General features: G+C 39.5%; 1 protein-coding gene across 8 annotated transcripts in view; it reads right to left on the minus strand.

The window, feature by feature from the left end:
* The window catches only part of KLF12 (Kruppel like factor 12), a 532835-nt gene that overhangs the window by 361612 nt on the left and 147118 nt on the right, over nt 1-24105 (minus strand). For all 8 annotated transcript variants that reach the window (XM_027557687.1, XM_027557686.1, XM_027557684.1 and 5 more), the window contains one exon: nt 1330-1393. In XM_027557687.1, the coding sequence (XP_027413488.1) occupies nt 1330-1362 (33 nt within the window). In that variant the 5' untranslated portion in view covers nt 1363-1393. The remainder of the gene's footprint in view (nt 1-1329; nt 1394-24105) is intronic.

The following is a 24105-nucleotide window of genomic DNA, read 5'->3' on the forward strand; positions in this document are numbered from 1 at the left end:
CTCTATATAAAATCAAGGCATCTGCAAATAAAGACAATTTTACATCTTCCTTTCCAACTGGGGTAACTTATTTCTTTATCTTACATGATTGCTCTAGCTAGGACTTCTAGTACTATAGTGAATATAAGTGGTAAGAGTGGGCACTCTTGTTGATCTTAGAGGAAAAGCTTTTGAACTTTAAGTATGATGTTAGCTGTGGGCCTGTCACATTTTTATTGAGGTATGTTCCTTCTAGGCCTAATTTGTTAACATTTCTTATCATGAATGGATGCTGAGTTGGAAGAAGGCAACTTCAAGTGAAAGATATAATATGAAAAATCATTTGTAAGTAGCACCATTTTCCCAAGTGACGCTAGTGATAAAGAACCTGCCTGCCAATGCAGAAGACATAAGACACCTGAGTTTGATCCCTGGGTTGGGAGGATCCCCTGGAGAAGGGAATGGCAACTCACTCCAGTATTCTTGCCTGGAGAAGCCCATGAACAGAGGAGTATGGTGGGCTAGAGTCCATGGGGTCACAGAGTCGGACACAACTGAAGCAACTTAACATGCACACACGTGAAGGTGAGCGGGCAGAAAGACATAATGTACATTTATGTGAAAGTAGCAGGAGCAATGGAAGAAGGAAAGCAAGAAATTGTACGTGCTGTGCAGCTATATAAGGTTATGAGTCACATGCCTCTGTACCAGACTTTATGAAATGGAAATGGTTCAACATATTGTCATTTTCTTAGTATTAATGTGTGATTTTTGTATTACAACCAGCATGCAGTACAAGGTAAGTTTAAATAAATACCACAAAGTGATAGCTAGCATTTGATAACTGCTGAAATCCATGGGATTTTTTTTATCCTCCAATTTATACCTGAACTTTCCTATGAAATAGCCAAAGGTAAAAGCCTCTCATAGACATCCTATCCTATCCTTGAAGAAAGCCAAGATTGCAGCTGCAAAGAGGACAGCATTTGACAGCAATCATATGCCATACAGAGCTGAGATGAATATTATGCCTGTGGTAGGAAAATCTGGCTTGTTTTTTTTTTTTGTCCCAGTGATCAGTTTCAATTTTCTAATTATCATTTTAAAGTTGATTCTTAAAACAGTTTTGGTTCTGGAAACTGATGATAGCTAGACTTGCACAAAAAAATCTAGCTTCTTTATAATTTTTTTATACTTAGGGGTTTTAAAAAAATTACACTTTATAGACAGATGAATGTGTCTAAGCATTGACCTTTTGCTTCATAGTCAAAGCAGTGCACTAATGAAAATAATTGCCCCAAATTAATGTTCAAAATAGGACTGCCACTGCAATTATACAATTTGACCAACCTTTATTGTTTTCCTCTTCATATGGATATTCATTCATCCATTTGTTTCTAGAGTCACATTGATCCTGAAAGAAAAGCACATGAAAAAATTAATGAGAACTGCTAAGGGGTTAATCTAAAATATATAAGTAGTTCATACAATTCAACATCAAAAACACAAGTAACCCAATTAAAAATGGGCAGAAGATCTGAGTAGACATTTTACAAAGAGGACATGCAGATAAAAACAGGCTCATGAAAATGTAACCAGCAGGGAAATGTAAATTAAAAACCACAATAAAATATCACCTCATACCTGTTAGCATGACTATCATCAAAAAGAACACAAATAACAAACGTTGGCAAGGGTGAGGATAAAAGGGAACCCTTGTATACTGTTGGTGGGAATGTACATTGGTACAGACACTGGAGAAAATAGTATGAAGGTTCCTCAAAAAACTAAAATTCAATCTACCATATGACCCAGTAAATGCACTCCAGGATATATCCAAAAACAAAACAAAACACTAACTCAGAAAGATACATGAACCCCAAAGTTCATGGCAGCATTATTTATAATAATGCAAATAATCGCAAAGATAAGGAAGCAATCTGAATGACCATCAACAGATGAATGGATAAAGAAGATGTGGCATACATATGCAATGAAAAACGACTGAGCCATAAAGAATGGAATTTTCCCATTTGTAACAACATAGATGAACTTGGAGGGTATTATGCTAAGTGAAATACGTCAGACAGAGAAAGGCTGGGTGATATCACTTACATGTGGAATCTAAATAATACAACAACCTACTGAAGATAAAAAAGAAGCAGACTCACAGATAAAGAGAACAAACGAGTGGTTATCAGTATGGAGAGGGAAGCCGGATTAAGTATAAACTATTATTATAAAATAAACTACAAGGTTATGTTGTATGACACAGGGAATATAGACAAAACTTTATAACTATATAACTATAAATGGAGTGTAACCTTTAAAAGTTGTGACTCACTATACTGTACACTGGTAACTTGTGTAATATTGCACTTCAGCTGTACTTCAATTTTAAAATGATAAAAAGTTGCACATGTTGATAACATTCTGCCACTGGAGGAAAGAAAAGAAAATCTTGAGTCTGCAATTTTTTTAAGCTCTTGATTAGTGGAGTGACATAATAAAAGTGATAGCTGAAGAACGGTTTTGGTTTTTGCCTCCTCTTTAGCAGCCATGTAAAGGGGGAAATGGAGAACTGAAGAAACAGAGAATTCCAGCTTTGACACTACTGACAGACCCTGGGCACAAGATATGGAAATCCGTATAAAGATAAGGGAGGGAAAAAGAAAAAGAGGGACGAAACAGGGAGAGAGGGTGGGGGTAAAATGGCAGAAACTGGTTTAAAAGAAAATTTAATATCTGAAAGAGAAGTCACAAATGTTTTAGCTGAAATGGTTGGCTCCATTATTCTTAGCAACTAAGAGATTGTTAAAGAAACACTGTTTTCCAGAGGAAATTGTCTCCTTTCGCCTCTTTATAGCTGATACATATATGCAGAATAATTAATATGAATACTTTTTGGTGATTCCATCTTGGCCAATACCCAAGTAACTTTTTAACAATTGATCTGAGTTAAAATATGTCACTACTTAAAAATTAAACAAACATAAAGTAGATATTTATGTTGTCTCTAAAAGCTTCCAAATCCCCAAGACCATGTGGATCTCAGCAAACAAAATTAAATATTGCTGGACTGGAGAGTTTCAATTACAGTAGACCATTTGCCTCATTTGGATACATCTTAAAAGTCCTCCTATTTATGCCCTCTCAGTATTATGTAACTTGCTTCAGAATTTCCATTTCACGAGGCAAAAATTTTTTTGGCATTCAGTTAAGCCAGCTTATTAGGCAGAGTTCTTTTTTTTTTTTTTTCACTTGGAATTACACTCAAGAGGGGACACGCCTTAGAGTTCTTAAGCAGCTCCCATTCTGTGCCAATGCCTACACAGGCAGTATCCAGCCATGTTTCCTCTGCATGTGTTTCCACACATCTGAGCAGAAAATGTGTGGAAACTCATAAAGCCTTAAAAGAAATATACCAGAATGTACATGTTTCATGGGCTTGGTCTGTAAGATGAAGTGGCCTTTAATTTCATTCCAATTTTAAATCAATCAATTGATCAAGCAATGACTCTTTCTTCCTCCTTCCCTGTCTCCTTTCATCTCTCCCTCCATATTATAAAGATATGCCTCTTCTGACTCAAAAACGCATCCCGTAATACACTGTACAGTTTTCACCCCTACAAGTGCCACTAAGAAGCAACAGAACATAAATGCAATATTTTAATATGACAAGGACAAACAGAAATATTCTCTTGAAATTCAAAGGATAATTCTTCTGTTTTATATTATGAAATCATAATAGTCTATCTCTTGAAAGATATCCCTTGCTCTAGAAGTTATCTAGAACACCATGTTTCTATCAAATACATCTTGTCCTTTCTAGTCTTCAAAACGTATTTCAATCCATCAACTGCAACTTCTCAGCAGAATGTATCAGGTACTTCAAAACTCACTGCTAGCTTACATTCTAGTTCTATAATGTTTTTCACACTTTAATAAACTAAGAACATTTTGACATGACATTCAACTCATTAATGCTTACCTCCAAATTCATAGTACTCCATTATAAAGATACAGGATTATTTACTCTCTCATTTTTGTCTAGTAGTTTACAGTTTTTACTATTACTGATAATACACACCCTTCTGTGTATATCATGTACATCAGGACCTCTGCTAGCCTGAAAGATGCCTTTGGGAAACTAGAAAGGATGCCGTCTCTGGGAAGACACAGACAGACTCATCAGGAGGTGGGGCCTGGCCAGGGAAGCCTAGTACAGATTTCTACCACTCACCCCTCAGCCAGGAATCCATATCCTACACCACTGTACCCCGCTGGCCTGGTGTGCACTTTTAATTACTGTCTTAGAATCCAGTTACAGAAGTATCATTCCTGGATCAGAGTAATATAAGCTTTTTTCAGCCTTTCAAAATATATTACTCAACTTGCTTTTTATATACACGCTAGCTTCCCTGGTGGCTCCAATGGTAAAGCGTCTGCCTGCAATGCAGGAGGCCCGGGTTCAATCCCCGTGTTGGGCAGATCCCCTGGAGAAGCAAATGGCAACCCACTCCAGTACCCTTGCCTGGAAAATCCCATGGACAGAGGAGCCTGGTAGGCTACAGTCCATGGGGTAGCAAAGAGTTGGACACAATCGAGAAACATCACTTTCACACTAATTTCTATTCCCACCAGCAGAAGCAGCACATGCTAACCTAGTTCTATTACCATCTACTTCCCAGGACATAGCCCATTGCCCTGCAAACTTTAGGAGATTAATAAAGGTTTGTCAAATGAGTAAGAGAAGCTAAGGAAGAGGAAAGAAAAGGAAACTCCCTTTTATATCAAGTGTGTGGATATTTCCTAACCAAGGAATTTGCATGCATGTGTGCTCAGTCATGTCCGACTCTTTGTGACCCCACGGATTGCTGGCCTCCTCTGTCCATGGGATTTTCCAGGTAAGAATAACTGGAGTGGGTTGCCATTTCCTTCTCCATGGGATCTTCCCAATCCAGGGATGGAAGCTATATCTACTATGTCTCCTGTTCTGCAAGCAGATTCTTTATTGCTGAGCCACTGGGGAAGTCTAACCAAGGAACTAAGGCCTTAACTACATAATTTGTACTTTTTATATGCAATTAAGCTAAGACTACAATAAACATTGAATTTTGTGAGTTATACATAATATTATAGTTTTTCACAGCATTCGGGGGTTTGCTAAGTATCCTAATGATAGTATTTGTTCTGAAACCAGTTCTGCAAGTTGAGCACATCAACAATTTTAAGATCCATTTGACAATGATGAGCAGAGGTTAATTTCATATGCAAAGTAACAAGTCAGATAATGGTAGGGTCCTTATAAAACCCCTGAATTAGACTCAAATATTGTGGCATGGCTGTTTGCAGCTTATCATTGTAACCACCTACAATTTAAAAGTAGACTTCAGTACATATTTTGGCCACCTGATGTGAAGAGCCAACTCATTGGAAAAGACCCTGATGTGGGGAAAGATTGCCGGCAAGAGGAGAAGGAGGATACAGAGGATGAGATGGCTGGATGGGATCATCGACTCAATGAACATGAGTTTGAGCAAACTCCAGGAGACAGTGAGGAACAGGGAAGCCTGGTATGCTGCAGTTCATGAGGTCACACACAGACACAACTCAGCAACTCAACAACAACAACAGTATATTTTAAACCTGGGGACAGCTTGGTACAATGCTAACTTCTGTTTTCCATTCAACTCAAGCTCTTCAACGAGCACTCACGACTGTCCTTTGCTCTGTGGTGCCCATCCCACACTTTAAGTGGCACAAATGACAGAAAACAAAGACACAGTTTAAGCTTGAGAAAACCTGTCCCTTGTTTCTCCTCTATCATCTGTTAGCATGTGACAGTGAACAACTCAATCAACTTGAGGCTCAACTTCATTCTCTACAGAAGCAAAGATAATGCGTGATTTACCTTATGTATCCTATACACCCTCACTGAAGCAATTTCTGTAATACAACAATCTGCACTATTATATATGTAAGTACTCGTAAGAATTATCACTCCATCAATGGCCCAAATATTAAACAAGAAAACAACAGAATGGCCCCAAATTAAGACCACCAGATATAATAGAAGGAGCTCCAATTTTATTCCTGCCAAGGGACCTTTGGGTTGTTCCCCAAATCCCCATCAAAACCCAAACCATGATATAAAATAGAAAATTGGCATATTTCCAATAACAGTTACTATCTCATCAATTTTCTAATTAAAAGATGACTAAACTCTGCCGAACAGGTTTGTGAAATTATCCAGTAAATCTTTCCTAAGTCCGGAAGTTTTAACGTCCACTGTCCTCATCAAGAAACTCATCACGCTTGCTTTTGGGCTTCGTTTCCCTGGCTCCAAAAGTGATTCAGGTGAGGAAAAACCAAGGGCAGTCATCTTATTCCAATATGAAAAACACAAGAAGTAACAAAAGGCATAACATATTTTAGAAAGAATTTTAGATTTACTTTTAAACAAAAATGTTGTTTCCTGGAACCACTCATAAATACTTGTTTATTTTTCTTTTTTTTTTTTTTAGCTTTTTATTTTTTTATTAAAAAAATTTTTATTGGGGTATAATTGATTTACAATGTTGTGTTAGTTTCAGGTATACAGCAAAGTGATTCAGTTATACATATACATATATTCATTCTTTTCGAGATTTCTTTTCCATATAGGTTATTAAAGAATATTGAGGCCCTTGTCATATACGGTAGGTCCTTATTATCTATTTTATTACTTTTTTTCTTTCCTTTTTTTTTTAAACTTTACAATATTGTATTAGTTTTATTTCTTTTAGTGAAATTCTTCTTATACATGTTTCTCTTCAGTAGCTATAAGCAATAAAGAATGACTGTCCACATTCTTCACTTTCTAACTCTTGGTTTCTTCCCTAAGGTTTTCACACATGGCCAGCCAGCTTCGATAAAAATTCAAAGAGAATATCAGCTCAGTGGTAAAGAATCCGCCTGCCAATGCAGGAGACATGGGTTCGATCTCTGGGTCGGCAAGATACTCTGGAGTAGGAAATGGCAACCCACTAGAGTATTCTTGCCTGGAAAATTCCATGGGAAGAGGAGCCTGGTGCACTACAGTTCATGGGGTCCCAAAGAGTCAGACATGACTAAGCGACTGAGCACAAACCACGCATCCTAGATAACAGAGATGACCTTGGCCAGAATGAAAGTGCATGCTCTCCTTCTTAATGAATAAGGAGTTACTTCAGAATGATTACCTCAGAGTACAGGCATCATATTACTCTCTCCGGTAACAGGCTGCTAGCTCTTCATCACAACTTAAACGATCTATTATGTTCTCAATATTTAAAGGCTACTGTTAATACATTCTTAATACTTCAGGATCCACAAGTACACTTGTTGCTAGTCCCTCCGAGAATCCCTTTATGTATCTTTAAGGAGAGACAGAAAAACACATTTTATAAGTATTTATAGACATCTGACTAGTCAGGGTATTACTCCTTTTTGCCCAGAGGGAATTTAGTTTGCTCTGTTTCAAATAATTGAATCCTAGTGCTGGAATAGTAATCCCATTTGGAATTCCAGATTCAGCTTTACAAAATCACTACTTCATTAGTTGGGATCTTGTGTGTTCAAGCACTGATACAAAAAAAGTCAAGTTATAAAGATGGATATACCATTCAACTCAGTTACTATAACTTTTAGAACTGATTAGCGAACCCATAGGCAGGCCTGTGCATTTCAGTCTGAGATATTATATAAGAGGATCCAGCTTGGCCTTACTCTGTATCAAGGTTTCTGATCTGTAAATTGCCTTTTTTCATTTAAAGTTATTTCTGTTTCATCTGTTGTGGTGAGTTATCTTGGGAACTAAAAATATTTGAAGGTTAATCTAAATATTTCTGGAGACAAATGCAAATCTAAGTGCTACACTTTCAGAGCTATTTTGACTTAAAATGATAAGACACTAAAGACACAAAGCAGTAAGCTTGTTGCTAGGTGACAGGTGACACCTGCAGTATCTTCTCTGAACCTGTACGGCATGAGACATCTTACTGCTGAGAAAAGACACACGGATTTCCATGGCATACACATTACTCTCTGCAGAGAAGCAAACTGAGGTTCAGATATTTTTAAACATAGGCCACAGGCAGTCAGGAAATCACATCTATATGAATATCTTATTGTAAAGATGCTTCTCACAATAAACAGAAAAGGGAAGTTGCTTATTGTCCATTTTGAGTATATGCGATTCCATAATCTAACATCTACATATGAAATACACATAATTTTCATGATTTATGAATAAAGATTAAACAGTGATAATTCTTTGTATTCCACTGAGAAATTTTCAAACTTTTAACTGAAGTCACTTCAACAAGTGTTAGGTAGAGTCCATAGAGAAAGCAATGCCTTATAAAAAATAACCCAATTTCTATTCAATTTATTAATACCAGATTATCATATCAAAGATCTGATGAATTAAAAAAGAAAAGCACACAATGCTTCAATGGAGATTACTTCCTAGATACATTCTATAATTACATACCTATGTTCAAGCATTACCTTCCTTTCTCCAGGAAGAAACCAAGGGACAAAGTTCCACCCCCTATCCTTTGCTCACTGGGTAATACAGAGGATGACATAGAAATTTCAGGGATTCTTCTATGCCCAGAATTCTGGGATCTCACATGAATGAATGGCATGTCTACTCCTGTGAGACAGGCTGTGCTGATGGTCATGGAAAAGATGCAGGCACAAATGCCAGAGAGAAGGAACACTTAGAGGTCACGTGACTTGGGGCAGGTTGCTTCACTTTCATGTACTCCCTTTTCATAATTTATTAAGCTGGTAAAATAAAACCTTTGGCAAGGGGCACCGGAAATGAGAATGTAGACAATATATGGACCGCAGTTCACTACGTGGCACATACTAGTTACTCGACAAATGTCAGTCCCATCCATACTCCCTATGCTTATAATCAAGTGCCCAGTCTCCTACTTCCACTTAAACCTCCCCCAGAACTAGGAAAAAGCAATGACTTACTCTAGCCCAAGTTGCACTTACTCCACACCACCTTCAACCATGACTGTATGTTTCTTACAGGAAAAGTCCTAAGAATACAGACAACAGGAGCTCCACTCTAGGGCGTCACAGTGAAAGTGAAAGTGTTAGCTGCTCAGCTGTGTCTGACTCTTTGCAACCCCATGGACTATAGCCTGTCAAGTTTCTCTGTCCATGGAATTCTCCAGGGAAGAATACTGGAGTAGCCATTCCCTTCTCCCAGGGATCTTTCTGACCTAGGGATCGAACCCAGGCCTCCTGGATTGCAGGCAGATTCTTTACCATCTGAGCCAACCGGGAAGCCCCTCTAGGGCATCACAGAATAGTGTCTATAAAAAACCCATTAAGAGAGTTCACTGTTGTAAGGTCATCAATAACTCCTACCCGACAATAACCCCCTTGGACTTGTTCAGTTCAGTTCAGTTGCTAAGTCGTTTCCAAATCTTTGTGACCCCATAAATCGCAGCACGCCAGGCCTCCATGTCCATCACCATCTCCCGGAGTTCACTCAAACTTACGTCCATTGAGTCGGTGGTGCCATCCAGCCATCTCATCCTCTGTCGTCCCCTTCTCCTCCTGCCCCCAATCCCTCCCAGCATCAGAGTCTTTTCCAATGAGTCAACTCTTCACACGAGGTGGCCAAAGTACTGGAGTTTCACCTTTAGCATCAGTCCTTCCAAAAGAACACCCAGGACTGATCTCCTTTAGAATGGACTGGTTAGATCTCCTTGCAGTCCAAGGGACTCTCAAGTTAGTTACATATAAATCGTTTGAAAATTCTCCATTATAAAATTGTCCTTTCCCATTTCCAGCTCTATGTTTCTCTGAAATTATGCTTCCACCCAGGAAAGGAAAGGAAGGAAAGTCGCTCAGTGGTGTCCGACTCTTTGGGACCCCATGGACTGTAGCCTACCAGGAAGAAAAACAGACAATACAGAAAAAGCAAACTTTCTCAGAACTAAGGAAGGTCCCACATGGAGTATGGTATACCCTGAAGCTTTGCACAATCATTTAAGCACAGAGTGCACTGAATAAACAGCCCATTTTCTGAGGGAGAAGGCAGAGATAGAGCACACTGACAGAGCAATGACGCTTTCCATCTGTTTTCGGCTTGCATTACACCCAATCATTCTATACAGACAGGGAACAAATAAACCTTTAAAAGAAAGTAACCACAGCAAACGAAGTAAGCCTTTCTTGTACATATATTGTGCTCAATATAATGGTTTGAAAAGTACTGTATGCTATGCTCATATTCAAGTGTAATTGCCATTTTACTGGTACTGCATAGTCAAAAATCTGATTTGTATTGCAAAGGAATGACAAGATGATTAAATCTTGTCTTCATATGTCTAATTTATGTGATTTAGACTGCAGCACAAATATGAGCGTGTGCAATTTGTAGTTGCATGGAAAGCTACTGCATATAACCCTACACTCTGCCAAAAGTAACTTGGCCACACCGGAGTTTCCATTCTCACATGGGAAACGGTGGGAGGAGGGGAGTCACTAACAGTCTTCCCCTAACTGTATCAGGGTGTGTTTTAAACCATTATCCTTAAGATATGAAAAACTTCTGGGGATCTTAAGAGGCTGGCAGGAGAGAATAACAGGGTCCCAGCTACTTATTAATCTCCACTTCACTTCCCAGCACTTTTTATAAATATAAATGTGGTTGTGTTGATTTATACAGAGAAAAGCAAACATCAAGTGTTGAAAACAAATGAAAATAAAATCATGATAAACACACATTTGGTACTATTTATACATGCATAATTCACAAAGTCTAGAAATTTCCACACTACTTTACTTCAATGGGTGTTGTCTGAACATAGCTGGGTGTACATATTATGGGGTAATTACAAATTTTATACACTAAAGAGCAATGACATCGTCAAGACAAATAAGTTGCCTCATTCAGTATGCAGTCAACATACTTGGCTTTCCTATTAATTTCTGCCTTCTATGTTTAGTTTCCCCATGCTAAGAAAGAGAAACCCCATTCAATGCACAGTAAACTGTGTGCTTAGGGAGTAAATTTGTTTTCTAGTCCATCACAACAATAGTTGATTAAAATATGTTGCTCTTACCCAGTTTTGAATTAACTAATGTGAAATAAAACAAATATTTATTAAATAGTGAGGAAAACATTCCATCAAACTGTAAACCCTGAGTAGGAAAACAAATGGCACACACTTAATTACAGCTGACATTTCAATGAAATTTGCAATTTCCAAATATTTAACAAGAATTAGAAAAATATCCGACTGGAGGTATTTTTAGGACACGTTCACATTCAGTCTTTTCACACACCTGAACCCAAAGAAGTTTTAACAGAGGCAGATTTTACAATACAACTGAAAGATAGATCAAAGAAGTAAACAGATTTGTTTTACTGGCATTTGTGACATATTGATACAGACACAAGAGAATTAATGTGATATCTGTAATGAATATCTTGTCTTACTGAACAAGAGTTTTGACCAGCAAAACTCATTAATCTAGCGTGTACATTCAGATATCATAATCACTGCCCCATGCAGTTCATAATCTGGTTCATAACAGATAGCTGGCTGTCAAAGCAAATATATAATCAATAAGTATTTCTCAATGATGAGCAAATTAGTAGACTGTCAATGTATTACATAACCATATGCTTCTCTCTGCTTCCCTCATAATTAATACCAAAAAATCAAAATACTATTTATTGAGAATAACAAGTGATATATTAGGTGGATTCCTCTCTAGATGGATCAAAACCACCATTTGAAAAACTAAAAATTACTGAAATTGGAAGTCAACTCAAATATAACGCAAGCAATAGCTAGCAGGTCTTAATTGAGGGTCTACTGACATTTATTACATGGTACCTATATTCTGTTATTAATTCATATTGCTGCTAAGTCGCTTCAGTCGTGTCCAACTCTGTGCAACCCCATGGAGTGCAGCCTACCAGGCTTCTCTGTCCATGGGATTCTCCAGGCAAGAACACTGGAGCGGGTTGCCATTTCCTTCTCCAATGCATGAAAGTGGAAAGTGAAAGTGAAGTCGCTCAGTCGTGTCCGACTCTTAGCGACCCCATGGACTGCAGCCCACCAGGCTCCTCCATCCATGGGATTTTTCCGGGCAACAAAGTGGGATGGGGTGCCATTGCCTTATCCAATTCATATTAGTATATGCCAAAAATTGAGGACATTACAAATCATATATCACAATACCTGATTTAAAGAGGCTCATGGACAACAAAAGGGAGAATATAAACAAGTAAAATAATTATAACAATAATGGATACCATCTAGTGGATGTTCACCACATGTTTAACATGAACTAAGGCTTGGACACAACTTGGTAACTGAACAACGACAACAAAGGCATTATTATAATATTAGTTAATAAATTCATGTACAAGGCATAGCTATTCCAATGACCCGGTATGAATACCTCCATTTTGAATTGAAAGTAAGTGTGATTAAAGTCCATATCCGCTAACATGTATCAAGTTGAAATCCTAATATCATCATAGGGGCTCTAATGAAAATAATAAAGCATAGCACGAAACTGAGGGAACCCACAGCGAGGTGAAACGAAGCTGAGTCTTGAAGTTAAAGAGGTATATGAGGAATGAGCACGTTTAAACCTGACTCTGAGAACACACACATGTATGTACAGACACATATAACTTACACACACATATATATGACTGAGCATCCCAGCTGACATACCTACACCAGCTAGCCCATGTCACCCAACAAGGAGCTCTGATACAGTAGAGAAGCCTCTACAGTGGAGAGAAGGACCATTTCAAAAGAATAACCAAACCAATCCTGAGAGCATAATTTCTAGTGTCTTAGATGCACATATGTCTTATAATATAAAAGGATTTATATTATGTATTCTAAACCAACAGTATTAAAAATATGTTGTAAAGTAGCTAATTACATGGCGGAAAATAACTGTAAAAGGCCTTTTTCATGTGCTATGTTCCACAACTGAAGATATTTCTGACATCACTGACCTTTATGGATATTTCAAAATATTTACTATTCAAATACGAAGCAGTGAAAATATGCCAATAGGGCGCATGTGTGCACACGCACACAGTCAAGCACCAGTGAAAACCTGATTAGAGAGAAATTCCTGACACAAGCATAAGTTATATGAGTAAGTTTTTCTTTTCTAAAAATATTCCAGAAAATTATTTTAAATGATTTTGAAAAATAACAGTATAGCCGAGAATAACAAAGGCATTTTCGAAAATAATCTCAAAACAAAAATTGGCCACCTGCAGACCTGAAGGCCTACTTGAATACAAACATAAAACTATTTACATATAAACATCAGAATTAGTCTGATATATATATAATACATGGATTAATCATTTATAATTGCTAAGAAATGTTCGCAAGTAAAATAACTTTATCAAATAACTATTGGGAGTAAACAACAAACTGCTCACAGGTATTTCCCCAATATGTATGGAAAATCTATTCTTATACTTTAATTCAACAACACTATCAAAAAACCATCAGACTTTACAAGGATAGTTCTTAAATTCTCTGACTTTATTCCCAAAAGGATGTCAAAATACTACTTCATTTATCATATATTTTTGATGATAGCAAACCACTTCAGTATTCTTGCCATGACAACCCCATGAACAGTATGAAAAGGAAAAAAGATATAACACTGAAAGATGAGTCCCCCAGGTGGATAGGTGTCCAAGATGCTAATGTGGAAGAGCTGAGAAATAGCTACAGAAAGAATGAATAGGCTGAGCAAAACCAGAAAGGACACTCAGTTGTGGATGTGTCTGGTGTGAAAATAAAGTCCAATGCTGTAAAGAGCAATACTGCATAGGAACCTGGAATGTTAGGTTCATGAGTCAAGGTTAACTGGATGTGGTTAAACATGAGATGGCAAGAGTGAATATCAACATATTAGGAATCAATGAACTGAAATAGACGGGAATGGGCAAATTTAATTCAAATGACCATTGTATCTACTACCGCAGGTAAGATTCCTTAGAAGGAATGGAGTACCCCTCATAGTCAGCATGAGTCTGAAAGGTAGTACATGGTTGCAGTCTCAAAAATGACAGAATGAACTCAGTTCGTTTCCAAGGCAAATCATTCAGTATCACCGTAATCCAAGTCTTTGCCCCACCACTAATACTGAAGAAACCTAAGTTGAAAGCTTTTATGAAGACCTTCAAGACCTCCTAGATCTAATACCAAAAAAGATGTTCTTTGCATGATAGATGAATGGAATGCAAAAGTAGGAAGTCAAGAGATGCCTGGAATAACAGGCAAGTTTGGTCTCAGAGTATAAAATGAAGCAGGGCAAAGACTATCAGAATTTAGACAAGAGAACACACTGGTCATAGCACACATCCTCTTCCAACACACAAGAGACAATTCTACACATGGACATCATCAGATGGTCAATACCAAAATCACAGCAATTTTATTCTTTGCAGTGAAGATGGGAGAACCTCTATACTGAGCAAAAACAAGACCTGGAGCTGACTGTGATTCAAACCATTAGCTCCTTATTGCAAAATTCAGGCTCAAATTGAAGAAAGTAGGGAAACCACTAAGCTGTCAAGGCAATGGTTTTCCTGTGGTCATGTATGGATGTGAGAGTTGGACTGTGAAGAAGGCTGAGTGCCGAAGAATCGATGCTTTTGAACTGTGGTGTTGGAGAAGACTCTTGCGAGTCCCTTGGACTGCAAGGAGATCCAACCAGTCCATTCTGAAGGAGATCAGCCCTGGGATTTCTTTGGAGGGAATGAAGCTGAAGCTGAAACTCCAGTACTCTGGCCACCTCATGCTAAGAGTTGACTCACTGGAAAAGACTCTGATGCTGGGAGGGATTGGGGGCAGGAGGAGAAGGGGACGACAGAGGATGAGATGGCTGGATCGCATCACTGACTCAATGGACGTGAGTCTCAGTGAACTCCAGGAGTTGGTGATGGACAGGGAGGCCTGGCGTGCTGCGATTCATGGGGTTGCAAAGAGTCCGACACGACTGAGCGACTGATCTGATCTGGTCTGATTCAGGTATGACATACATCAAATCCCTTACGATTATACAGTGGAGCTGACAAGCAGATTCAAGTGACTAGATCTGGTAGACAGAGTGCCTGAACAACTATGGACGTAGGTTCGTAACACTGCACAGAAAGTGATGACCAAAACCATCCCCCAGAGGGGGAAAAAAATGCAAGAAGGCAAAGTGGTTGTTTGAGGAGGCCTGACAAATAGCTGAGAAAAGAAGAGAAGCAAAAGGCAAAGGAGAAAGGGAAGGATATAACCAACTTAATGCAGAGTTCCTGAGAATAGCAAGGAGAGATAAAGTCTTTTTAAGTGAATAATACAAAAGAACAGAGGAACACAACAGAATGGGAAAGACCTGAGAGATCTTCAAGAAAACTGGAGATCCCAAGGGAACATTTCATGCACAGACAAGCACAATAAAGGATTAGCAAGGATCTAACAGAAGCAAAAGTGTTTAAGAAGATGTGGCATGAATATACAGAAGAACTATATAAACTGTGAAAAATTCTGAAAGAGATGGCAATACCAGGCCACCTGACCTGCCTCTTGAGAAACCAGTATGCAGGTCAGGAAGCAACAGTTAGAACTGGACATGGAACAACAGACTGGTTCCAAATAGGAAAAGGAGTACATCAAGGCTGTATATTGTCACCCTGCTTACTTAACTTATATGCAGAGTACATCATGAGAAATGCTGAGCTGGAGGAAGCACAAGTTGGAATCAAGATTGCCGGGAGAAATATCAATAACCTCAGATATGCAGATGACACCACCCTTATGGCAGAAAGTGAAGAAGAACTAAAGAGCCTCTTGATAAAAGTGAAAAATGAGAGTGAAAAAGTTGGCTTAAAGCTCAACATTCAGAAAACTAAGATCATGGAATCCGGTACCATCACTTCATGGTAAATAGATGGGGAAACAGTAGAAACAGTGGCTGACTTTATTTTTCTGAGCTCCAAAATCACAGCAGATGGTGATTGCAGCCAAGAAATTAAAAGACGCTTACTCCTTGGAAGGAAGGTTATAACCAACCTAGGCAGCATACTGAAAAGCAGAGACATTACTTTGTCAACAAAGGTCTGTCTAGTCAAAGCTATGGTTATTCCAGTGGTCACGTATGGATGTGAGAGTTGGACTATAAAGTAAGCTGAGTGCCAAAGAATTGATGCTTCTGAACTGTGGTGTTGGAGAAGACTCTTGAGAGTCCCTTGGACTGCAAGGAGATCCAACCAGTCCATCCTAAAGGAGATCAGTCCTGGATGTTCATAGGAAGGACTGATGTTGAAGCTGAAACTCCAATACTTTGGCCACCTGATGCGAAGAACTGACTCATTTGAAAAGACCCTGATGCTGGAAAGCTTCTGCACAACAAAGGAAACTATTAGCAAGGTGAAAAGACAGCCTTCACAATGGGAGAAAATAATAGCAAATGAAGCAACTGACAAACAACTAATCTCAAAAATATACAAGCAACTCCTACAGCTCAACTCCAGAAAAATAAATGACCCAATCAAAAAATGGGCCAAAGAACTAAATAGACATTTCTCCAAAGAAGACATACAGATGGCTAACAAACACATGAAAAGATGCTCAACATCACTCATTATCAGAGAAATGCAAATCAAAACCACGATGAGGTACCATTTCATGCCAGTCAGAACGGCTGCGATCCAAAAGTCTACAAATAATAAACGCTGGAGAGGATGTGGAGAAAAGGGAATGCTCTTACACTGTTGGTGGGAATGCAAACTAGTATAGCCACTATGGAGAACAGTGTGGAGATTCCTTAAAAAACTGGAAATAGAACTGCCTTATGATCCAGCAATCCCACTGCTGGGCATACACACTGAGGAAACCAGAAGGGAAAGAGACACATGTACCCCAATGTTCATCGCAGCACTGTTTATAATAGCCAGGACATGGAAGCAACCTAGATGCCCATCAGCAGATGAATGGATAAGAAAGCTGTGGTACATATACACAATGGAGTATTACTCAGCCATTAAAAAGAATACATTTGAATTAGTTCTAATGAGGTGGATGAAACTGGAGCCTATTACACAGAGTGAAGTAAGCCAGAAAGAAAAACACCAATACAGTATACTAACACATATATATGGAATTTAGAAAGATGGTAACAATAACCCTATGTATGAGACAGCAAAAGAGACACTGATGCATAGAACAGTCTTATGGACTCTGTGGGAGAGGGAGAGGGTGGGGAGATTTGGGAGAATGGCATTGAAACATGTATAATATCATGTATGAAATGAATCGCCAGTCCAGGTTCGATGCACGATACTGGATGCTTGGGGCTGGTGCACTGGAATGACCCAGAGGGAGGGAATGGGGAGGGAGGAGGGAGGAGGGTTCAGGATGGGGAACACAGGTATACCTGTGGCAGATTCATTTCGATATTTGGCAAAACTAATACAATATTGTAAAGTTTAAAAATAAAATAAAATTATGAGAAAAAAAGATTAAAACATTAAAAAAAAAAAAAGATTGTGGGCAGGAGAAGGGGATGACAAAGGATGAGATGGTTGGATGGCATCACCGACTCAATAGACATGGCTATGGGTGGACTCTGGGAGTTGGTGATGGACAGGGAGGCCTGGAATGCTGTGGTTCATGGGGTTGCAAAGAGTTGGACACGACTGAACGACTGAACTGAATATAAAAAAGACCTTCATGACCCAGATAACCATGATGGTGTGATCATCACCTAGAACCAGAGATCCTGGAGTGTGAAGTCAAGTGGGCCTTAAGGATTACTATGAACAAAGCTAGTGACGGTGATAGAATTCAAGCTGAGCCACTTCAAATCCTAAAAGATAATGCTGTCAAAGTGCTGCATTCAATATGCCAGTAAGTGTGGAAAACTCAGCACTGGCCACAGTACTGAGAAAGGTCAGTTTTCTTTCCAATCCCAAAGAAAGGCAATGCCAAAAAATGTTCAAGTTACCATACAATTGCACTCATTTCACATATTAGCAAGATTATGTTCAAAATCCTTCAAGCTAGGCTTCAGCATTATGTGATCTGAGAATTTCCAGACGTAAAAACTGAATTTAGAAAATGCAAGGGAACCAGAGGTCAAACTGCCAACACCAGCAGGATCATAGAAAAACCAAGGAAATAATAAAAAAAAAAATCTACTTTTGCTTCATTGCCTATGCTTCAAAAGCTTTTGACTGTGCTGATCACAACAAACGGTGGAAAATTCTTAGAGATGGGAATACCAGACCACCTTACCTGCCTGAGAAACCCATATGCAGTTCAAGAAGCAACAGTTAGAACTGGACATGGAATAACAGACTGGTTCAAAACTGTAAAGGAATACGTCAAAGCTATATATCGGCACCCTGCTTATTTAACTTATATGCAGAGTACATCATGGGAAATGCTGGGCTGGAGGACTCACAAGCTGGAATAAAGACTGCCTGGAGAAATATCAACAAACTCAGATATGCAGAAGATAACAATTTAAGGGGAGAAAGTAAAAACGAAGTAAAGAGTCTCTTGATGAAGGTGAAACAGGAGAGCAAAAAACTCAACAAAAACTCAATGTTAAAACTCAACATTCAAAAAATTAAGATCACAGCATAAAGTCCCATCACTTCATGGCATACAGATGGGGAAAAAGTGGAAACTATCAGAGTTCATTTTCTTGGACTCCAACATCACTGTGGATGGTGACTGCAGCCACAAAATTAAAAGACGCTTGCTCCTGGGAAGAAAAGCTATAACAAATCTAGACAGTGTATTACAAAGCAGAGACATCACTTCCCCAACAAAGGTCCATATAACCAAAGGTATGGTTTTTCCAGTAGTCATGTACAGATGTGAGTGTTGGACCACAGAAAAGGCTGAGTGCTGAAGAATTGTGCTTTCGAACTGTCATGCTGGAGAAGACTCTTGAGAGTCCCTTGGACAGCGAGGAGATCAAGCCAGTCAATCCTAAAGGAAATCAGTTCTGAATATTCATTGGAAAGATTGGTGCTGAAGCTCCAATACTTTGGCCACTAGACGCGAAGAGCCGACTCCTTGGAAAAGACCCTGATGCTGGGAAAGACTGAGGGCAAGAGGAGAAGGGTGTGACAGAGGATGTGATGGTTGGATGGCATTACTGACTCAATGGATATGAGCTTGAGCAAACTCAGGCAGACAGTAAAGGACAGGGAAGCCTGGTGTGCTGCAGTCCCTAGGGTCACTAAGAGTTGGAAATGACTGAGCAACTGAACGCAACAATCATATATATTAAGATTAACAATGGCTGGAGATGGCACACTGCTATCTGGGTAAGTACTGAGCCTGCAAAAAAGGAATGGTAAAACCAGGTGTTGTGGTTTTACACATACTTCATCTCTGCAGAAAGCCATGGTGTGAGGGATGAAAATAACTGCATTTCAATTCATGAGAACTAAATAGATGACAACTCAACCAAATAGATAACAACTATTAATCCAGAGCAGGGCTATGAAGTATGCACATGACTCTACCAGTCAACTTGAATTTGAAAAGAACATTTAGTGAACACAACTGTCACACAAGAGCAAGCCATATACCATTAATATTTTGAAGGTCTTTCTACTGTTAATATTTGAAGATCTTTCTGCAAAATATAGAAAGTCTATTTCTCTATTCCTATTTGGAGACTTTGTCCAAAACTTCCTTCACTGTGACAGCTGCTGGTTGATAACTTACATAATCAACATTTATTTAATTTTCACTCACAAGCTTCAAACTTCAATATACTTCAACCCTCAGGTTCAAATGCTTGATGCATACACGCCCACCCCAGCTAGCCTTTTAAAGGTTTTTATTTCACTGAGGGGCTTTAACCTTCCCTCACCACATCCGGGTTCTAATTTTCCACTCTTTTCTACCATATGCTTGCGTCTTCTCCCTCTCCTTAAAAATATTCAGATAATCTCCATCTCAGTTCTAACATTCAGGCAGTTCTACTACAACTCCCGATAACTAGAAAGCAGTTTCTATCCTTCCTCAGACATAGGATCACAACTTATTCACTCTACTGTGATCCACCTCCCCCTGTCTTGAAATGGTCTCTCTGATGTTTATTCAGCAACTCCACTTGGAAATACAATCTCCCTCCCCCATTTCAATGAGGTCTCGGATTCTTCTCTCCAATTTCTGTGCTACCATTGGCTGTCTTTTGAACAGTCTACCTCCCTACAGAGAGATATCTTACAAAAATTCCCCTTAATTTTACAACAGCCCTTTCTCCCTTAGGAAGTTCCCCTACCAGAGATTTGACTATTAACTCCCAAATGAACTTCTCTAAGCCTAAACTTTTGCTAAAATCTTGCTCTACCTTTTTTTTCCCACACAGATATTACAGAATGATGTCCAGTGTATATATACACGAGTCATTCCAAAGTTAGCTATCACCCATAAAGTGAAAGCCACTCAGTTGTGTCCAACCCTTTGTGACTCCATTTACTGTAGCCCGCCAGGCTGCTCCGCCCATGGAATTCTCCAGGCAAAAATATTGGAGTGGGTTGCCATTCCCTTCTCCAGGGGATCTTTCCAACCCAAGGATCAAACACGGGTCTCCTGCACTGCAGACAGATTCTTTACCACCACTGTGGAAGTCCTATGGAATGAAGAGGAGACTACACAAGGCATTCGCAATCACAGGAGGGAAAGCAACTTGAAAAATATCCAGTGCTCCAACTCTCTTGAATAATCCTTGCGTTTTGTTTGGAGTGTCTATTTTCTTAGCAATATGCTGAATTCTTGTAGCTTACCACTAAACATTATTTGATTAATGAAATTCGTATTAAATAAGGGAGAGTAAGATACTACCATTACCTATGATACTGGGTTCCAGTAGTAAATTAGCGAACCAATCTGGACCACAACTCCTGCATCAGTGAAATTAAGGCACTGATACATCTTTCAGTTTCTCTTCCCTTATAAGGCTGTGGAGTCTAAGAAACCTCTATGTAAAAAATGCGCACACAAAAAAAGAATCATACTAAGTCACTGAAAATAATTTATGGACTGCAATTTATTAGGTTCATACTGTAAAAAATGGTATTTATAACACAGAAATTATTCAGAGAGTTCTATCTCTGAAATTCTTTCGAAGTGGAATAAATAGCTGTTGTTGAAAACAATGCACAAGCCTGCACAGCATATGCTATGAACTAGGATAAATAAATATTAGTTAATGGCATTTGAGTTCTATCTCTGAATTGGTGAATGCAGTGAAATTTATCGAAACTTCTCCTTCCCAGTGGCTTCTAACCTGCTTTGGGCAAAATACATTTTGCATTGCACTCAGTCCCTCAGTCATGTCTGACCCAGGGATCGAACCCACGTCTCGTGGGTCTCCTGCGTTGGCAGCTGGATTCTTTACCACTAGCGCCACCTGGGAGGTTCTGGGCAGAATACAATGGATGACTAATGACCAGTGTTACCTGAGGACACCACATCTCTTGACTACATGGCAGTTCGAAGAGAAATTCTCAACTGATAAACAGGGGACAATGAAGTGAAAGATTTTCACTATTCCAAAGCTGAGCCCATGAGACACACCAGTAGCTGAACGATTCCTCTGGAGGTGGCCTTGGATAATTCTGAAGGTGAGCAGGGAGAATTCCTTGTCTAAGCACAGTTCCATGAAGCACTGTTATAATAATGTGTTCATCTGTGACTGGGAGTAATTTATTCCCCTTAGGGTTTGACCATGGCCACTTGGAATGCTCAGAAACATATCTGTCACTTTGTTTAGTGTAGATTACATAGATATATTATTCCCAATAGTATCTCAGCACCAAAAATATAATCCATATACCAGGTACACACCAGGCAATGTGACAGGTACTTTTTACCGTTACATAAGGCAGTCCCCACCATGAAGGAGGGATGTGAACCTCCATATTACAAGCAAAGCAAGGTTCATGGCTACTGAACTACACAGTAGGGATCTGAACACGTCTGTCTGATCCCAAACTCTTCTCCTCCCACCACAATGCCTCTCACTACAAGCTCCTAAGGTGTGAGCATGATGGAAGCACTATTCCAGGACAAATTTATCCAGTTACAGAGGGGCCAGCTGTCAGGAGTGCTACCATGCACTAAAATGGACAAACCACTGCAGCATTCGCTTTGTGGATCCAGACGGTCACTTCAGTTCAGTCGCTCAGTCGTGTCCGACTCTTTGCGACCCCATGAATCGCAGCACGCCAGGCCTCCCTGTCTATCACCAACTCTCAGAGTTCATTCAGACTCACGTCCATCGAGTCAGTGATGCCATCCAGCCATCTCATCCTCTGCCGTCCCCTTCTCCTCCTGCCCCCAATCCCTCCCAGCATCAGAGTCTTTTCCAATGAGTCACCTCTTCACATCAGGTGGCCAAAGTACTGGAGTTTCAGCTTTAGCATCATTCCTTCCAAAGAAATCCCAGGGCTGATCTCCTTCAGAATGGACTGGTTGGATCTCCTTGCAGTCCAAGGGACTCGCAAGAGTCTTCTCCAACACCACAGTTCAGAAGCATCAATTCTTTGGTGCTCAGCCTTCTTCACAGTCCAACTCTCACATCTATACATGACCACAGGAAAAACCATAGCCTTGACTAGACGGACCTTTGTTGGCAAAGTAGTATCTCTGCTTTTGAATATGCTATCTAGGTTGGTCATAATTTTCCTTCCAAGGAGTAAGCGTCTTTTAATTTCATGGCTGCAGTCACCATCTGCAGTGATTTTGGAGCCCAAAAAAATAAAGTCTGACACTGTTTCCACTGTTAACAACCAGCCGAATCTTGTTACTGTTAGAGTTGGGCAGCATTTCTCCATGGATGCTCTGTGGATGGAATGGGGTTTATATTAACAGGTTTGTTTGTTTGCTTGGGCTGTGCCACTTAGCATGGAGGATCTCAGTTTCCTGACCAGGGATTGAACCTGCACCACTCTGCATTGGATGTATGGCATCTTAACTCCAGACAGCCAGGGAATTCTTCAAGTGGGGTCCATATTAAACAAAAGATATCAGAGTTCCTTTTGCCAATGCATTTTTTTTTCATGTAGCCTTCCCAGAGGTATTATGCAAGAACTTGCCCACACACACCCCCAGAGATCCCAATAGCCTCAGAAGTTACTGGAAAGCTAACCCTCCCATTTTTATAAGACCATGAACAATACCTGCAGAGTTCTTCAGAAGCAATCATGCCTCCTCCTATTACTCTGCCTATTCATACCATTCATGCATGGGCTTCTCGAGGCAAGAATACTGGAGTGGTTTGCCAGTCCCGTCTCCAGTGGACCATGTTTCGTCAGAACTCTCCACCATGACCCATCTATTTTGGGTGGCCCTGCATGGCCTGGTTCATAGCATCATTGGGTTACACAAGGCTGGATCCATATGATCATTTTGGTTAGTTTTCTGTGATGAAGAAAGAAAGTGAAAGCCTCTCAGTCATGTCCAACTCTTTGTGACCCAACGGACTAGACAGTCCATGGACTTCTCCAGGCCAGAATACTGCAGCAGGTATCCTTTCCCTTCTTCAGGAATCTTCCAAACTCAGGGATCGAACCTAAGTCTCCCACATTGCAGGTAGCTTCTTTACCAGCTCAGCCACAAGGGAAGCCCAAGAAAACTGGAATAGGTAGCCTATTCCTTTCTCCAGCCGATCATCCCGACCCAGGAATCGAACCAGGCCAGGGTCTCCTGCATTGCAGATGGATTCTTTACCAACAGAGCTATTAGGGAAGCCCTGTGATGGTGAAATACTTTATCCACCTCCTGATGCTAGGAAGTAGATGTCACCTCCTGATGACATTTAACATCCTAGAGACTTGAATTCAAAACTCAGCTTTTGTATTTCCAGTAACAATTTTTAGAATACAGGTCTGAATTCCAGAGAAATTAATTGGCTAATAAATGTTAAAATAATGCCTACCTGGTAGTACGTTTGTTATGTCCAGGTATGTAATATGCAGAAGGCACTTGATAAAAGTGGCAGCTATTATTTTTATCTTTTTTCTTAATGATAAGTACTACTTTGGTTGTA

Source organism: Bos indicus x Bos taurus, chromosome 12, assembly GCF_003369695.1.
Source record: "Bos indicus x Bos taurus breed Angus x Brahman F1 hybrid chromosome 12, Bos_hybrid_MaternalHap_v2.0, whole genome shotgun sequence".
NCBI lineage: Eukaryota > Metazoa > Chordata > Mammalia > Artiodactyla > Bovidae > Bos > Bos indicus x Bos taurus.